Source organism: Peromyscus maniculatus, chromosome 19 (genome assembly GCF_049852395.1).
Source record: "Peromyscus maniculatus bairdii isolate BWxNUB_F1_BW_parent chromosome 19, HU_Pman_BW_mat_3.1, whole genome shotgun sequence".
NCBI classification, from domain to species: domain Eukaryota; kingdom Metazoa; phylum Chordata; class Mammalia; order Rodentia; family Cricetidae; genus Peromyscus; species Peromyscus maniculatus.
In genome coordinates this window covers 56,801,923-56,821,133 of record NC_134870.1, presented here as the reverse complement: position 1 = coordinate 56,821,133, position 19,211 = coordinate 56,801,923, and the positions used below count along the sequence as shown (strand labels likewise).

The window sequence follows — 19,211 nt, the reverse complement described above, 5'->3', positions numbered from 1 at the left end:
GTGAGCGAGAGAGTGAGCGAGGGAGAGAGAGAGAGAATGTGTGTGTGTGTGTGTGTGTGTGTGTGTGTGTGTGTGTGTGTGTGTGTGTGTGACAGAGAGAGAGCAAGAGAGAGAGAGAGAGAGAGAGAGGGAGAGCACCACTCTTTCCAAAATCCCTATTCCATTTCTCCTTCATGACTGCATCAGAGGTACCAGGCAAGATAAATATGGAGCAAGAGATGCATCATTTTAAACATAAAGGTGCCTCTAAAACATTGTATTTATTCTTACCTACCAAGCATAATGTAAAAGGAGTTTAAGACACTAGAATGTACTTAAAATGAAAACAGTCCCCCTGTTTTCTTATCACATAGGCTGGTAAAGGTTGGATAACTAAAGACAATCCTTCCTCCTATGGACACAGGATTAGACCATTCTTCCTCAATCTCTATTCCTTGGGGACTGTATTCATCCACATTCACTATTACAAGAAGAACCCCCTATACCACCACACACACCACTTCCTGATGCAAGATTACATTCCAGAAAGCCAATAAGCAGCTTGGAAGAGGCGACTTCCTCCCTCCATGCCTGCCTCCTGTTCAGAGGGGGAGAGCAAGAAGCTAGACTTGAGCAGGGGCAGCACCAGCCTTTAATCCCATCGCTTAGGAGGCAGAGGTGGGAAGATTTCTGGGAAATCAAGGTCAGCATGACTTACACAGTAAATTCTAGGCAAGCTAGAGTGTCATCGTAAGACCCTGTCCATTTCAAAGGAAAGAAAGCTCTAATTCCGTACCAGCCTTTGATACTGAAAATGGAGCATGGTGCCTCTTTAGAGGGGTGGATACAAGAACCCAAACAAGACACTTACACCAACAGCCACATCAGGTCCAACACCTAATCTACCCTAAATATTGAAACCAGCAACTCAGTGCTTAAGAGCACTTACTGCTCTCTTGCAGAGGACCTGGGTTTGGTTCCCAGCACCCACATGGTGGCTCACAACCATCTATAATTCCAGTTTCAGGAAAACGGATGCCCTCTTTTGACCTCAGGCACAAATAGAGTACACATACATACATGCAGACAAAACATACATACACATAACAAAATTAAAATTAAAAAAGAAAAATAAGGTATAACTATGCAGCCCTGGCTAGCCTAGAATTCACGGGGATCCTCCTGCCTCTACCATCAATTGAAAGTGTGTGCCATCATGACCAAATTACATTTTTATAGGGTGAAAAAAGTGAAAGACTCAATCAAATATAATGCAAATTTAAGTGCTTATATAATTTCAAGGCTAAACCTTGATTTTTTTCAATGTACCAATATTTGTATAAATTAGCATAACTCATCCAAACTTCTATTTATTAATCCCATAAGACAGAGTTCTCAAAACAGAAAACTACAGATGCTGCTAAGATTAAGAGCACACACTACACCTGCATAAAACCTGAGTTCAATTCCCAGCACCCACACCACACCGTTCACAACTGCCTGTTCCAGATCCAGGAGAATCTGAAGTCTGGTCTCCAAGCACACTCACATGCGCATATATCACACACAGACATATACCCAAACTAAAACAAAAATAAACCTTATCTTTTTAAAGAAAACTTCACAGTCATCATTTTCACGTAAATAAAAAAGAGCCCTAATAACTTCATTATTCTTTTAAACCAGAGCATGCACACTAGTTCTCTGTCAGCAGTCGTTGGCTCCTGGAAAAAGGGCACCCCAAAGCTAACTGAACATGAGGACAGAATGTGGCATGGGCCAGTGCCCTTCTCTTTCCTTAGAGAGCAGCATGCTTTACAGAAACCTGCAGCTCAGCCAGAGCCCTAAAACCATGCAAGTGTCTGCAGTTCACTTAGACAGAGGAGAGACGCGCACACACACCTTGATATGGTCCATCATAAGTTGCTTCTGTGCATATAAAAGAGAACAGTCTGGACACTTGAAAACAGACACCTTCTGGTTCTCAGTGTGCTGGTCAAAGTGGCGGTACAGCAAGGTCTGCAGGGTGAACACAGTGTCGCACATGGAACACTTATAGATTATTCTAGAACAGAAGAAGCGCAGCGAGATACAGTCAGTCAGCCTCGTCTCAGTCAAAAGAGCTACGGCTTAGCATCTAAGGAACTCGGGAGGTAGAAGCCATTGAAAGAACACAAACAAAAGAACATTTTAGCTGTGATACAAACTTTTCAAGACAACTGGCATCACTCAGTCACACACATACGGCTTCAGTTCTGACTAAGACACATTCAGCGACATTTGTTTAGAAATCTCGGTGACCATTTTCTGCCTCACAAGGCTACGATGGGCATTTGTACAAAACCTCTCAGTGCTGGTACACACAGCAAGAAACAACCAAAATTTCTCTTTCTCCCTCCCTCCTTCCCTTCTTTTGAAAAAGGCAACACATCTAAACAGTGGCATCCTAACCTGGAAAAAGATGCGGGGGCAATTTTTTTGTAAGGTCAAATAAAACAACACAGCTCAATGTGGTGCCCTAACTAGGAAAAGAATTTGATTAATGAACTAAAGACACCCAAACTCTAATACCTGGACAACCTGCCTCAAGTTTACATTTAAAATCAGCAATTTCAGACCTGGATATCAACCTATCTACACCAATTTTAACACAGAAAACTATACACCAGCACACAATTACAGAGATAAAAAGACAACACACAGCACAGGAAACCCAATGCTTCTGAAAAATGGTTTTAGTACCCGGATACTAGACTCTATTCCATACCAAATGCCTTATCCGAAGCCACCTCCTTACTGTTCAGCAGACTGGAATCTCCTAAACAAACCTCTTCCACCCACTTAGACCTCTCCTGAAGTTCGGGGACAGGTGTTTGGTGGCACTGGGGTGTATGCAGCTGGACACAGCAGACCCCTTCCTTACAACTGCTCTAGGTCATCCTGGTCCTTAGGGAGGCCTGGGGAACCTGGCCCCTTTGCAGAACTGTGGACCAGGCACAGGGAGCCTGGGGAGCAGCTGAGAAAAGAAGAAAGCAAGCTGACTGAAGAGAAAAGCCGGGGGAAATGTAGACGTTTAACTTAAAAGCTGTACGGCAAAGCTAGTCAAGGGAGCCCCACACGCCCATCTGCATCTCCTGAGTATGTTCTTAAGACAGCTCCTCAGAGCTCCACACTCCACTGGGTAATGTTGTCCAAAAATAAATAAAATTGTAATTTAGCCCAGCATGGTGGTATACGCCTTTAATCCCAGCACTTGGGAAGATGAGGCAGAGAAGTTGCTACGACCTCAAGACCAGCTCAGTATACTGCAAATATCATTCTGGCTAAACAGCAAGACTATCTATAAATAAATAAATAATTTAGTTTCTTTTAAAATTATAGCTTTAACGCTGTGACTTTATCTTTAACTCTCATAGAAGGCTTTCAAATGTAACCAGAAGGCCACATGTTTTTCCAAGGTCTTGCTAAATTAGTCACTTTTCACCTTTAACTGAAGATGGGGAGAAAGATCCAGCTCATTGCTGACAGGCTTTCCTAACACAGCCCAGTGCTTCACCATCACAGCAACAGACACCCAGGGATGCTTCACCATCACAGCAACAGGCACCCAGGGATGCTTCACCATCAGCAACAGACACCCAGGGATGCTTCACCATCACAGCAACAGGTACCCAGGGATGCTCATTTCCTTACTGTTTGAGACTGCTCAATATCCAGTGAACTAAAACATCACATAGGGCAACCATAGAAGGACATTTTTAAAAGAAATTGCTTATAAAGATTTTCAGGAAAATTAAAACAAGGCAGTATATTATGATATGGGCACATTTCTTTTTTATTAATGAATTATTTTATTTTTGGGTGTGTATACGTAGATGCCACATATATGCAGGCATCCTTGGAGGTCAGAAGAGGGTGCTGGATCCCTGGGAGCTGGAACAACAGGCAGTTGGGAGCCTCTAGACATGAGTGCTACTACCTGAACTCAGGCCCTCTGGAAGAGCAGGAAGTGTTCGTAACCTTAGAGCCATCTCTCCAGCCTCAAGATCACATTTCTAAGCATAAAATTATCATCACCTCTAGGAATGGATAGTGTGTGCATGCTGTTACTCTGCTTATCTTTATTTTATGGTTTCCTGTAATCAAAAGACAAGCATTTGAGGAAAGAAAAGAGACTGGGCTGCAGGATGACTCAGCTGTTGTGAGTATGGGATGCACTTGCAGAGGACCCAAGTTTGGTCTCATCATGGTCCCATGTCAGGCAGCTCACAACTGCCTATTAACTCCAGCTTCAGGGGATCTCTGGTTTCCTGTACTCACGTGTATAAACACACAAACACACACACACACACACACACTTAAAAATAAATCTTTCAAACAGAATAGCCTCAGGGTTGGCGATTTAGCTCAGTGGTAGAGTGCTTGCCTAGCAAGCATAAGGCCCTGGGTTCGGTCTTCAGCTCTGGGGGGGAGAATAGCCTCATAATGGTGTCTATATGGAAATGCCATAATGAGACCTCCCACTTTGTATGTCTGCTTAAAAAATTAATTTTAAAAAATACATGAAAAATTGGTGCAGGGGAGAAGAGCTTTAAGAGAAGCACTGAGATTTATTAGTTGGACTGATTATCCACTTATGATTCTCTTTCTCAGTATTTCATAAAACCAGGCATGAGGGCATGGCTCAGTTATCAAGAGCTTACACTGCTCTTCTAAAGGACTAGTGTTCAGTTCCTTAACTCCAGCTCCAGGAAGATTCAACACCTCTGGTAATGCATGTATCCACACATATGTGCACGCACATTACACACACACACACACACACACACACACACACACACACACTTAAAAATAAATCTTAAACCAGGTATAACGATCATTTTCTTCATGGTATATTCTCTTGGGGAAAAATATAAAACCAAAGACAAGAGAGTAACTTAGCCTTTGTTGAGGAAACTGAGGAACAAGTTGTTGATATGTTATATTAAAAAAAAAAAAACCTTTCCATGAAACACTAATGAGCCCAGAGCACTGATAAGCTTCTCTAGTCGCAGCAGAGGCAAAACGGGGTGAGTTCCAGGCTATCCTGGCTACACAGCAGGGTCTCATCTCAAAAAGCAGAACAAACAAAAAGCACTAAGGAATGTGAAGGGGGAAGAGGTGAGGAATATGGCAGAAACCGACAGGTCAATGAAAGCTGCCAGCAGCGCTGTCGGGGAGCTGCCCACCGGCTGAGCCCCGGCGGTGCCCATGTGGCCCACTGAGAAGATGCACAGCCTCATTTCTGCAAGATTCTCGATGATGAGAGCAGGTCCTGGGCTGACTCCGAAAAATAGAACAGACAGAGAAGGCCATCCCAGAATGAACAGTTGCTGCTTCCTCTTCTTCTTTTTTTTTTTTTTTTTTTTTTTTGCATGGGGGTGGGGTCGGGGTTTGGTCAGCATCTTGGAAAGCAAGGATAAAGACACTGTCTAGGTGTCTAGGCAACTGGGACGATCTGAATCCAGTCTGAACTGGCTGGCCAGGGGATCAGCACCACTACCGTGAGCAGGAGCTGTGTGCTCGTGACTTTTAGGAGCGTGCTTTTGCACAGGGAAGAACACACTGAAGTATCAGGTCATAATGTCCTGTTACTCCCAGGGATGAAAGGGAGAGTGGGTTATGAGGATGATGAACTGGACCAGACAATTTCCCTCTTATCTGTGGGGGTCCATCCTCAGACCCCCCCCCCCAGTGGGGTCCGGAAGCCACACAAACACTGAACACTCTAATCTGGTGCCTTTACCATCTCAACGGCACTTCCGCTTGTCACTTCTCCTGGTCGGGGTGTAACAGGTAATCATGGCTGACTTCACCTCTCTCCTTCACCGGTTCATGGGTAGAACATTTGCTCTTTCCATGGATTTCAGCATCCGATTGTTCCCCGTTTCTTTACTAGTCTAGAACGTGAGGGTCTTTACTTAAAGGAGGCACTTCTCGGCCTCTCTAGGTGGGGCTGGTACCACTACTCTCACTATGGGGGTACTGTGAAGTGCTCTCAGAGCCACCTGCACACAGTACTGTGCACAGTACTACAACTGTCAATCAGATAACCAAGCTGGTCACTAACTGGCTAATGGGCAGGTAGCACAAACAGTATAGAAACCCTGGACAAAGGGTGCTGGTGTCGTGATGAAGCCGGACACTAAGACATTCCATGACACTATCAAGAGCAGTGCATAATCTAGACCTACAACTTGTTTACTTCTGGAATGTTCCATTCAATAATTTCAGACCACGGCTGATCTTGGTTAATGGAAATTTCAGAAATTAAAATTGTGGATAAAGGACAAGGGACCACTGCACCCTGTAAAGGGCTTCTTTTAAGTAAAGCTATGAAAATTCTAGACCTACTGTACTCAAATGTGAGCAATATTGTCTTATCTTAATAATCTACTATCCTCTCTTTTCAGTTTACAAAACTGTACGGACAGAATATGTGGCTTATTTGAGTGAAGAATCAAGGGGCTATATTCATCACGAGGCAACGGCTGTTTGTCAGTGTGTACAAGCTTCCCCCCACGAACTCTGGAGACACATTCATTAATCTCACTAATCCCTGTCTCTGTGTGAAGACATCCAGTGGAATTCGAATCCTCTAATTTGTAATGTGCCTCCCTTTGAAGATCAATACACAAAACATCAAGGAAAAGACCTATTTGAATTAAGTAGATTTTAACGTTGTTTTAGTAAACAGTCATTTGTATATATTCAATAGTATTTCCCCAAAATTAAAAAAAAAAAATGGACATACAAAGAAGTACACCTCTTTCCCTCAGGGATCTTTGATAATGAAGTTACAGATGAAAAAGGGCACTAAAATACTGGGCGAGCCACCCTAGCCTCCAGTCATCACACTGCACATGGCCACAGGAATCAGGAATAAAATGACCACCACCAGGTGGTACACTGTGTGTACACAAAGAGGGAGTGAGTAGATATAGAAACAATGCTTATAGAGTTCCTCTCCACCCCAAACAGACGCCTCAGGCCACAAACATCAGCCACATCACCTTATTCTCATCTTACTCCGACCCTGGGACACAAGCATGACCTGCATCTACAGGAGAGGTTGAGACGGGTAACAACCCCTCACAGGCCTCACAGGCCTCACAACTGGCAGCTGGAGGCCCTCGGAGCTGCCCCTGCACCCACACTGCCCCCTCTCCGTGGCTGACTGACCCCTGCAGCAGACAGGCAGGTAGCCCTATCTATTTACCAGCCCTAAAGCAAGAACAGCATTAAGTAAAATTGGATTTACTTCCACTAATCAATGGCTCGCCCTAGCTATAAAGTTAATTCAGTAACTAGTGTCTCAAGCTGAGTTCACCTTTGGAATACTGCTAGGGAAAGTGTGTCCTACAATAAACAAATGATGACAGCATGGACCCTAGCATCGTTTGGGGTTTCTGTTTTTGTATTTGATAATTCTCCTAAAACTCATTTGTTAAAAATCACCTTAGGAATAAAATGGATAAGTATTCGTTTGTTGAGCAGAAATCAATGCTAAGAGCATGAAAAACAGGTGACCATTTGGGACAAAGACTTTACCTGGAGAAAGCAGTGATTTGGTGAGCTACCAGCAGAACACCACACATCCAGTCAACACAGTCCACGCATGTTCAGACCTTACGTCTGATTCACTGCAATGGCAACCTCCTCTAAAGGACACTACAGCAGCAGAGTGAAACTCAGCCATGGGTAACTTACTTGGGTTCTCCTATCTTGACGCCAGGATGCTGCGTGTAGGCGTGGGAGTGTGTACTTGGGGCAGACTTAAACGCCATTGGACAGATAGGGCACTTGTAGAAGACTTCACAGTGAGAGCCTTGAATGTGAGACTTCAGTGCGGCCACGTCAGAGTACACAACATTGCAATGTACACATCTGTCAGAGAAACAATACTGTCGTTAGCACAGACTACGGAACACCGTGAGGGACATCACTGTGTGACGGGGCGAAGCGAACACATCTCACAGCCCACAGAGGTTTCGCGTGGCTTTTGGAAAGTACTTCTCTGCTTGCAACAGAGTCAAGTTAATTTTGTGTGTTTAAGAGGAAAGATCATGAAGAAAATTAATGTACAGATGGTCAGTGTCTGGAGCATCTTCAACATTTTGAGGAAGGATATATAGTAAGGCCAACAGACCGTGAGGGGACCCAGCAAGAACAGGGATCCTGAACTGGGGAAGGACGTTCATGTACTGGACTGCCACTAGGGTCTGATGTTCCCACTTGTCCTCGTACCACGTGGGGGACCTTTCCAATGGAAGAGGTCTTGGGATCTGCACCTACATGCCCTCGACAGAGGGAGAGAGGGGCACATGGAGAGGGCATGGCCCATGGTCTCCTGGCACATACCGGTGTGGGCAATATATTCTCGCTGCACGGTGACCCAGAAGGTGGTGGAAGTCAGCCACCTGGGTGTTGTCTGCTGGGAGATGGCCTGACTGTGCTTGTATTTGGCCTTTAAACCACATCAACACAAGCTTCTAAAAAGTCAGCAGCTCCAAAAACAACTGGCTCCAAGCTTCTGGATGTCTAAGTAGGACAACGAGCTCCTTCCCTGCTCAAACCTAATCCCACAGAAACAACCTCAAAACTAGCCCCACCCCCAGCTCATCTTCTCACAAGGACTCACAGCAATACTTGTAACACCTCCATTAGACGATGGAGTCTTTCTTCTTGATCCACATATGGAAAACATTTAAGAATGTTCACCATGGCTCTTGGAAACTGTCTGAGAGAGCATGCCTCGCTTGTGACTGAATACACATGCACCTAATCATGTATAAGCAAGTCACCTGGGGAAGAAATCTGCTGACAGGGCCTGTCCTCCTGGACACCATGTCAGACAGACACTCCTGCCCTTCTAGGCTTTGAGGCACACCTGGACTCATGGAGATAACTCCTGTAAAGCCACACAGAGGGTGTGTATTCTACAGAGCATAGACCTAAGAAGGCTTTGTAGGATCTTTAGAAAATCAAGGTGTATTCTCAGTTTTATTGTCGTAAGGCACAGTGGTCACCAACACAGAAACTAAAACACTGTAAGGAGAGAACAACAAAGATTCCCTGTCCTACTAACAGGGAACTTCTCTCAATACAGGAGTTGGCCAAACACACTGAAGGTCTCCTGGGCTGCCTAATGCGCCTGTCTGCCATGACTCATTTGTAAACTAAGAACTGGACAGATCATTTTTAGTCCCACCGTCCCCTAGAAACTAGTGACTACAAGGTAAGGGGAGACGAGGTCACAGCCAGAGTCCTGCCAGCTCCCCTGGTTCCTGGCCTTAGGGAGGACTCCCATCTGAGGAGATCAAACACATCCAGGGAAGTATGACCACAGACAGATGCTAGAATCTGGGGTCTGATGTTTCCACCTGTCCCAGTGCGACCCAAATGCTGCCCCAGGGTGGGCTACAGTGCAGACCACACACAGCTTCCCACCAAACACAGGACCAGACTCTATCTAAAGCCAAGAGAAGTGCGCTAATGGGCCCCATGTTCCAGAGCCACTGGAGCAAGAGAAAAGCTTCCCAGGCTGCAAACAGGGTGAAATGTGGTTGTTGAGTTGGCAGCAGATGTGAAGGGACTCAGTCTAAAGGGGACCACAGAAGCCAAAAGAAGGCAGAGAGAGGAGAGAGGGAGGGCAGCAGAGGCCAGGACAGTGGCAGGTGAAGCAGGCACATGGAACACAATTTCAGACACCTTACGCTACCACAATGCTGCCGAACATCTACCTCACAGGTTCTGGGGGTGACAGGCATGCGTCACCACGCCCAGCTCTCTTTATTATTCATTTTTAATTCAAAAGTGTTTACAGTATACAATCTGACAATAATGTCTCCTTAAATGTTCGTATCAGGAGGCAGGAAAATTCAGAAAAATATTTGACTTTTATTCATAACTGACATTCACAAGTTAAGGAGGCTCCAGGCTTAGCCGTATTTAAGAGACACAACAGGATGAAAAGATAGGCAAGCACCTGCCTAGGAAGGAAGAGAGGCAGGAGTGGGAGCCCTCAGAAAACCTTCCCTGGCTACAGAAAGATCATACCTACAATGATTAACTACAGAGACAAGAGAGATGACAGAGAGGAGAGAGAGACAGAGAGACAGAGAGAAACAGGGCAGGACCAACAGGCTGCCAAGACCAGGCAGGAACTACCCCATTGTTTAAAACAGCAGGAGGACTGGGCATGAGCACTGGTGTCTAACCCCGGGCCGAACTGTTTCAGGCTAGCCTGGGCTACAGTATAAGACTCTTCACAAAAAAAAAAAAAAAAAAAAAAAAAAAGGAGGTGGGCAGGGAAAATGTTTGAGTTTTTGTATCTTCTCCAAAGAAGTCAGCATGAACGAAACTTCACCACAAACAAGCATGGAGGATGGGCATAGTGATGCCTATTGATAATCCCAGCTCTGGAGGCTCAGGAGTGAGGCCAGCCTTTCCACACCGCAAGTTGCAAGACAGCCAGGGAGTCATAGTAGGACCCTGTATCAAAAGCAAATATAGAAAACCCCAAAGCACGATGTTTTCACAGTCTGTATACCCTTAAGTCTAGCCTAGAAAATCCACAGTTAATACAAACTTGATAAAATCCAAAATGTAAGATTGAAAGCACCAATTTCAGCAAGTCCTGCCTGGAACAAAGGAAGGGCAGGGCGATCTTCTCCCAGCCTGCATGTGAGATGTCTGTCTTAGCTTAGGAAGACAGCAGGACTAACTGGGCGTGCAGAGGCTGTCCTCAGTTCTGTGGGAACACATAGCAGGCCGCAGAGAACGGCAGCAGGCGTCCAAGCCGCACAGCTGCGTCCCCTGGCCGTGTGCAGAAGCCACTCACGGTCCCCAAGCATGCGGTAAGAACAAAGTACTACTCTGAGTAGCTCTGTGGACCATCTTGTTTAACTGTCACATCTCTGAGGGCTGGCGGCAGGTCATCACCCAAGTTACGGGGTACAAAAAGGAGAGGACACAGGAATTTCACACAAATCATGACAAGAAAATCTAGCACAAAGGAAAAACCTTGGTTTCTTGTTTTCTAGTTTCCTACCAGGTTAGATCTCAAACCATAAGGCATTTGCACACTACAAATTTGAAGGTATAAGAATAAAAACAGGAATCTGCCTCATATTTTAGTGTTAGAAAACGGAGCAGAGGAGAGCTGGAGAGATAGCTCAGCAGTTCAGAGCATTGGCTCTTCTTTACGAGTTCGATTCCAAGCACCCACACACAACTAACAACCATTTGTAACTCAAGTTTCAGGAGAACTGAGGTCCTCTTCTGACTTCCTCAGGCAACACACATACATGGCTAACAGACATGCACACATGCAGGCAAAATACCTACACACAAAAAATAAAAAGAAATAAATCTTAAGATGAGGAGGAAGAAAAAGAAAAACAATTGGGCAGAGCTACCCAGGAATTAGTGATCTTGGAACATAAACTAAAATGAAATAAAACCATCAAATTACACCAATGCTACCTCATTTTTATAAACCGTGTGACAAATTACGACTAAGCAAAATCATTGCACATTAACCGTCTAACCAAACATGGTAAGATAAACACATGCCACAGTGAAACAAAGCTAATACAAAGACATGTCACCCATGACATAGTCCCTTGAGGGGTTTTCATCAGGTCAAGTGTAATGGGACGGGAGCACATTTAAGAAGGTAACGAAGTTTGAGAACAAAGTACATCATCCCCTAACACTGGGTAAATTAACAATGAAGTTGCCAGATGTCAAAAAATACACATCTGGGAATCTCCAGGGCCAGTGAAAAGATAAAAGGGCCGGAACTGAGGTGGAGGAGGCAGAAGGGAAGGACTTTTGGAAGGGAGGCTCCAAAGACTGATGAGAGAAAAATGTTCACCTGACCCTTCTGTGTGGCTACGGCAATCCATCATGTTTATATTTATTAGAAGGGGACTAATAAGAGGTGCAGAAATGCATGGTATTCCTGCAGAGGATAAATATGGGGAGGGCAGCAACCTATGTGCAGGGGTGGGGAAGAGGGTTTTGCAGGCTGTCAGTCATGGCCGAGCTCCATAACACGCACATTTACCTGAAAGGATCACCCAATTTATCCTCATCTGTATGGATAATGACATGACATTAAACTTGGATTCAAACGGATCAACTCTACTACAAATGAGCTAAGTTCCCAGAGGATCTGAGCTGCAGTATCACCAGACAGCCCTGAGAACTAGGGGTGTGCACGGGCCCTTCAAATCGTAGTGCAGTGACCAGTGAACAACTTGCGCAGAAGTGAACGACATACTGACCGAAAACCAACTCTCCGTGTGTAGTGCAGACAGTTCTTGGTGACGTGGGTCTGGAAGTGCACCGACCTGCAGATGGCCCCGCACTCGGGGCAGGTGTAGGGAGATTTGTGCTGATGGATTCTCTGGTGTGAAGCATAACTGCACTGGTTAGGAAGCAGCATCTGGCAGACAGTGCAAGTCTTCTAGATAAACCAAAGGGGGAAACACGATTGGTCCTGCTAAGCATGGCTGTAGACAAGTACCTTAGTCAAGCTGTACAGCAGTTACGCGTCATTTTAAACACGGCTATCAATGACTCTAAAGCCCGCGGGAAGAGCAAACCTGATGATCACATGTTTAATGGAAATTTTTCACCCTGTAAAATAAACGTGATCAGCATTACAGAGGCAGGCTCATGCCAAAGTGTGAGCTAAAGAAAACACCAGCAGCTTTAACTGCTTCCGGGCCTGTTTCTCCTGCATCTTGTCCAGAGCAAAGGTCCTCTTACAAACTGTATTGGCAGACCAACACATCTCCTAGCTCCCGGGCCCAACAGGAGCTGTACTTCCCACAATCCAGAACTTGCCTCAGGACAACAGAAATTCACCCAGGTTAATCCAGTTTCTTTCTTGTATGGCTTAGGGACTGGTTTTCTTTCTGTACCTAAGTTGGCCTTCAAATGGATGAACTGGCCATAACATGATTTATAATTAAAATAAAAAAAATTCAAGCTCAGATAAATAAATTTGGACATTAAATTGAAATTTGCAGAGCACAAGGAATTTTACAAAGCTTAAAATCTGACTGTATTAAAATAAAGACTGAAACTTTCCTTGAAGAAAAATATTTAATTATCAAAAACCCCTCAAATACTCTATTTTTCATTCTCTTAAATATAAGTATAAATGTATTTCTAAAATATAAAAAAAAGAACCTCAGTCAATATAAACTGACTACCATCCTCAAAACAAATGCAACAGAATGTGAGTTAAAATCAATACACTTTTCAGACATTTGTGCAGAAACAACTACCTCTTGCACATTCTAAATAAACCATCTGTATTGAAGTCAAAGAAAGCATCAAACTATAGATTTTTCTGAGATTAAAAACACTCAGATTGACAGCAGCTTAAAACATATTTTTAATTCTTCAGTTATTTCAAATTAAGCCCAAAAATTTAAGTTTTGAAGTGACTTATACTAAGAGAAAAAGAAAACTCACTTGAAAATTATTTCTTGCCAGATGGTGGTGGTGCACACCTTTAATCCCAGCACTCAGGAGGCAGAGGCAGGCGGATCTCTGAGTTCAAGGCCAGCCTGGTCTACAGAGTGAGATCCAGGACAGCCAGAACTACATTGCGAAACCCTGTCTCGAAAAAACAAAAAGAAAGTTAAGAAAGAAAGAAAATTATCTCTTGGCTTTTCTCCTGAAAGGACTAAAATACAAGTTTTATCCCATAAAACGTTTATTATAATCACAAAATTAGGGCATTACAGGCAGTGTTGATGAGGTCAAGGTCATTAAAAGACGGCACTCCTAGGAACACATCCTTCAAAGGTTAAAGCATGCAACAACACAACCAGCCAACAGTCACTAGTTAAAAGGGCCTGCTATCAGTACAGTCAGTGGCGATCCCTCCTCCGTGAACTAGTCTTCCTCCTCCTCCACAAGCCATTCTCCCATCTGAGAATCATGGCGGCACCTTAGTGTGCACTCACTGCAAAGAAAACTCATACTTTCAATTCTAAGAGAAGTCAAAAAACATTATACATATATGTCTACATATACACATACGCACACATTCATAGGTATATACACACACATACTCATGTATGTATATAGATATAAATATAGATATAGATACGGGTTGGTTTCAATTCACCATGAGCCAAGCAGTGAATTAAGTCCTTTAAATACATTAGGAACTTTGTAGAGATTTAAATACATCATATCATTTATTTCTCATAATCTATGAAGTCAATAATACCTTCATTTTACAGAGGTGGAAATAAGAATTAATGACGTAAGAAATGTATTCCATGCCCTACTGCTAACGGCAAGAACCAGGATTCCATCAGGCTCTGGTGGCGGGGCAGTGGAAAGAGTGGGATGGGATCATGTGAATGAACAACCACAAAAAATACACAGTTGAGAAACATGAATAAACAAACCTGAATGTCAAAGAAGATGACCCGGTTATGTCAAGATAAGAAATCAGTTTCTCTTTCCCCATAGCTTCTCCCATATCTACAACGTGATCATACTACTTTTGTAATAATACAAAGCCAAAAGAAAAGAAAATCTAGAAGAACAAGGGGCATGTGTTGAGTAAAAGCTAAAACCAAACCAAACAAACAAAAACCCTTGACATTATCATCCATCAGGAAGTAATAACAAGTGGTTGCTCTTTACAATACATATAAAATGCACAGCTTATTATGCTCATCACCATCACCATCATCACGACCCCCTCTTTCCCAACCAGCACAGCCACCAGATGAGGCTCCCCACCCACGTCACACCCAGAAGTAAAGAAGAAAGTGTAAGGACTCCAGCCTCCAAAGGCATCGATCCTGGAGCTCTTGAAAGGGGAGGACATGGTCACTGGTCACAGCGGATGTGCAGGGATCTTACCTTCATTTTACACAGGTGCACACGCATCTGTGCACACACCCCACACTACTCCAGGGTTTCTCTCTGGGCTCCACTGTGGCCATAAGCACTCTCTCTCCTTGATGCTTACACAGTACCCATGTTTCTGAACTCAGATGACACTGTTTCCTGAACTGTGCAGGGGGGGGGGGGGAGGCAGATTGTATAACTGTCCTTGCTGCAGACAATGGAGCAATGGAGATGGGCTTCGTCAGCACCGGGGGGGTGGGGGGGGGGGTGGGGGGGGGTCCACCAGCTCTCTGGGATGCTCTAAATTCATGACAAAATGCACATTGTCTGGGCTCAGAGGGCACACTGAGCACAGGAGAGCATCCGGATTCTTTGTGGTCTGACTTTCCCTTCCTTTTTGTTTAAGTCAAAGAAAGTTCTCCTAATTGGCACAAATTAAGGCTGCTCAGCAACTCAGTAGGAGAAGCAGCAGCCAAACCCAGTGGTGTGTGGCTCAGAAAGAGAACAAAACAGAAGAAATGCATGCACATGGATTTATGTCTCTGGACATTAGGCTTAATGCCATCAGAACGTGCATAACGCTTCTGATGCTCAGGTGAAGCGGCTAATTTCTTCTCTGGGGCAATTTCATTTGCTCAGGGAATGATTTTTCAATTAATTCTACTTGTCAATAGTAAAGCAGCACTAGATGACTAGGAAAGGGAGCTGAAAAGGTCACAGTCCTTCCTGAGCCTGGTGGGCCAGCAGCCAGCGGCCTGAAATTGACAGCTGGCATAACATCACAGGCTGGAGGAGGGGGTAGGGCCGGATGTCCTGTAAAGTTGGACTGTGGGACTCGGCACCCTCTTTGCATAAGTGAGGAATTACCTGGGCATCAAGAAAAACAATTCTTTGTTTCAATTTGTTCTTTTAGGGAGAAATGCAGCCTGAGAAAAGCAAAAGGGGAAGGTGAGAGAAGCTAGAGAATATGACTAGCTACACAAAGCACCCACTCACAGGTAAATCAACTAGGTCCAAAGCCAGACCACTGCAGCTCAGTGGGGCCCAGATGCTAAGTCAATTACTGCGCCCTTTAACACAGTTCCATACACTGCACGACAGTATGACGACGTTTCTAATGGCCATAATAAAGCATAGCAGTTTCTTTCCTGGCTTTCACAGTTTCACAATTAGAAGAGAAAAGAAAACAGCTTTACTTCAGGTCTCACTTAAGTGGGAGTGACACAAAGCATGTGTCACAGGCTGACTGCATGAACCCTTTGTTCCCAGAGCTAGTTAGTTAACAGTCGCTGCCGAATCCCTTGCCACAGTCAGGACCCCTAGCAAGGGCTGAGCAAATGAGGATATTCACAGGACACTGTACGGCAGACACATACAAACTACTCACACGATTACTTTAGCGAACAGATCTGTTAAGAATTGGTGACACTACCATGTAAACTGAGGCAGGACCAGCTCAAACAAGACCAAGTTCGCAGTTTGGGGAGCAGTGCCAAAAAGTCTCAGCTGAAAGCCAGTGGCCCACAGCTGTAATCCCTGCATTTGGGCAAGAGGATCATGACGAGTCCGAGACCATCGCGGTAACGGCAAGAGCCTGTCTAAGAACAAAAGCCAAAGGCTGTGAGTACAGCTCGGCCGCCAGGTACCTGCCTAGTATGCCTCAGGCCTTGGGTTTAGTCTCCAGCGTGCTGAGGGAAGAGGATGGAGAAGAGTGGACGAGAGGAAACTCAGTCTTCTGATAATGATGGGGTGGGTGGGATGCTCCACGACTTCTAGAAGAAAGCTCTTGAGAAGTTTATCTAGAAATGAGAACGGGCAGATACTGCTCAAAAGAATTTAATGTATAGGGTGCGGGGTTAAAGATTCCCAGAAAGGGGACTGAGGAGAGGGCTCAGCAGTTAAGAGCACACACTGCTCTGGATGAGGACCAGATCCCAGACCCCCTATGGGGCAGCTCACAACTGAGCGCACCTCCAGCTCCAGGGATGGTCTGGCCAGGGGGTGCTACATCTGCGCACATGCATACATACACACACACACACACACACACACACACACACACACACACACACACACACATGCACACACAGAGGAACAGAGGCATTCATGTGAAGATCAGAGAACCATTGTGGACTGGCTCTCTCCTTCCAGTGTGTAGGGTCCAGGGGTGGAACTGGATCCTCCAGCAGGCACATTTCTCTGCTGAGCCATCTCACCAACTCCAAAACAGACAATAATTGTTGCAATTGCTCAGAGGGGCTGGAGAGGTGGCTCAATAGTTAAAAGCTCCCGCGTCCGCTCACAACCAACCACTAGCGACTCCAGTCCCGGGGGTCCTATGCTTCTCTTCCAGGCCCTGTGGGCACCAGGCACACACATGGTACACAAACACCATATACACACTGTAACTGAAGTATTCAAAAGGAAGATGTTAATGCCCAGAAAGCTCTTGAAACTGAAGTGAGTCATCAGTTTTGAAAGTGAGGACCAAGCAGACACCCCTCCTTCACCTGCTGTACCCCTGAGGCCAAGGCAGTTGTAAGCCCAAGGGTCTACTCTTGGGCTCCTCGGGTCCCCACTGAAAGTCCTAAGCCTCTGTGTCCTAGGGAAGCAACATAAAGACGGAGAGACAGTGAGCTGGCAATGAAGGACTCCTGCCCCAGGTCCCAGCTCTGCCACTAATTAGACATCTGTTTTTTCCAATTGCCAAATAAAAGAGTATACCAAAGAGCCCGCTACGTCTCTGATTTCACAGCTCATGTGGAACCTATAGAAAGAAAAGATGTTTTCACAACTAAGAGCTTACAACATTATGCATTTCCAGCCTGCAGTTGACTAAATTTAGCCATGTCTGACTAAGAGGTGAGGTGTGGCATCCCAGTGCATCTCAGCATCAATTATTAAACCTGCAGATTCCGCCCTTGAACATTTCACCAGAGGAGCGCTTCTCTGGCCTCTCTACCCACCGCCTGGTCCAAGGCGCCTGAAACAGGTATTTGCACCAGACAGTGAAAAGGAGCCCCAAACTGTAGCCTGTGAGTGTTTGTGAATACGTAAGTGAGTTTATGAGTCTGTGAAGTGCAAGAAGGATTGTGAATCTGTGGATGTACATGAGTGCAAAAGTGTGTCTGAGTGTGACGTGAGCACAAGTGTGTATCTCAAGTGCATGTGAGTGCATGAGTAAGTTGTGTAGCCTACCACAGCTCCATTTCTGTTACACTGCTTGGTTCCATGCTGCAGTGAAGAGACTGTCCTCTCCCTTAGGTGCAGAACCCACCCAGGCATCTGCTGGGATTCCTGGACCACATCACCTGTAAGCATATGGTAAGACCCCAAGACTCAGGCATAGACGTGAGCAGTGTGAGGTAAAGAAGCCTACATAAACTCTGTATGGCAAGCCAGCTATTTCCAGAGACTACCGGGGCATGGCTGAACATGGCGCCAGCTCCCAACAGAGATGCTCTGCTGCCCTGGGGTGACTAATTTTCCTATAGAGCGTTCCTAAAACATGGGAAGGACAAGAGAGACAAGCTCAGCAAATGTCAGCCAAGTGACATGGGCATGGTCCCCAAAGGCTTAACACTGAAGCGGGAGTCAGTGGAGAGAGCTGTGGCCGGTCCAGCCACAACAGCAGTCTCAGAAAAAGGCCTTGCTGGGTTCAGAGAAGCACAGGGAAATGGAAGGTCTGTTCTGAAAATACACGTGAGACAAAAAGCAAAAGAGGAAAGATAAAAAGAAAGGAAACCTGTGGCGAGGGGTGTGGCACCAGGGTAGAGAGACTTCCTAACACGGAGGAGGCTCTGGTTCCGTCAGTGCTAGGAAGAAAGAGAGTGAGGGGAACCAGGGTGAGCTACTCAGCATGGCTGAGGATTCAGAAGGAAGGCTGAGGGGCGTTCACAGCCATGAGAGGGAAGAGAGGAAATTGTCTCTCCTCTGAACGATGGGGCTGAGCGGGAAGAAACTGACACTGGGTGGAGAAGGGCCAGTCAAAGAGAAACCCCAAATGGAATGTGCATGACATGAAAGAAGACGGGAGCCATCTGCCAGGAGGAAGTGGGCCAGCATGGGAGGAGAAAGAGCAAAGAATAAATAAAAACACAACAGAGTGCCAGGCAGTGGTGGCGCACGCCTTTAATCCCAGCACTCGAGAGGCAGAGGCAGGCGGATCTCTGTGAGTTCAAGGCCAGCCTGGTCTACAGAGTGAATTCCAAGACAGCCAGGGCTACACAGAGAAACTGTGCCTTGGGGGAAAAAAAAAACCCAACTCAGAATGGTGTACATGAAAAAGCCACACAGTG

At 45.3% G+C, this 19,211-nt stretch overlaps 1 protein-coding gene across 21 annotated transcripts in view; it reads right to left on the bottom strand.

Annotated features, from left to right (window-relative positions):
* Positions 1-19,211, bottom strand: part of Znf532 (zinc finger protein 532) — a 113,299-nt gene that overhangs the window by 35,476 nt on the left and 58,612 nt on the right. For 16 of the 21 annotated variants that reach the window (XM_076555381.1, XM_076555380.1, XM_076555383.1 and 13 more), the window contains 3 exons: positions 12,312-12,493; positions 7,729-7,905; positions 1,882-2,044 (listed from right to left, as the gene is read on the bottom strand). The exons of 4 other annotated variants lie outside the window; for them this stretch is intronic. In XM_076555381.1, coding sequence (XP_076411496.1) covers positions 1,882-2,044; positions 7,729-7,905; positions 12,312-12,493 — 522 coding nt within the window. The remainder of the gene's footprint in view (positions 1-1,881; positions 2,045-7,728; positions 7,906-12,311; positions 12,494-19,211) is intronic. One more of the 21 variants, XM_042264159.2, reaches the window with a different exon arrangement.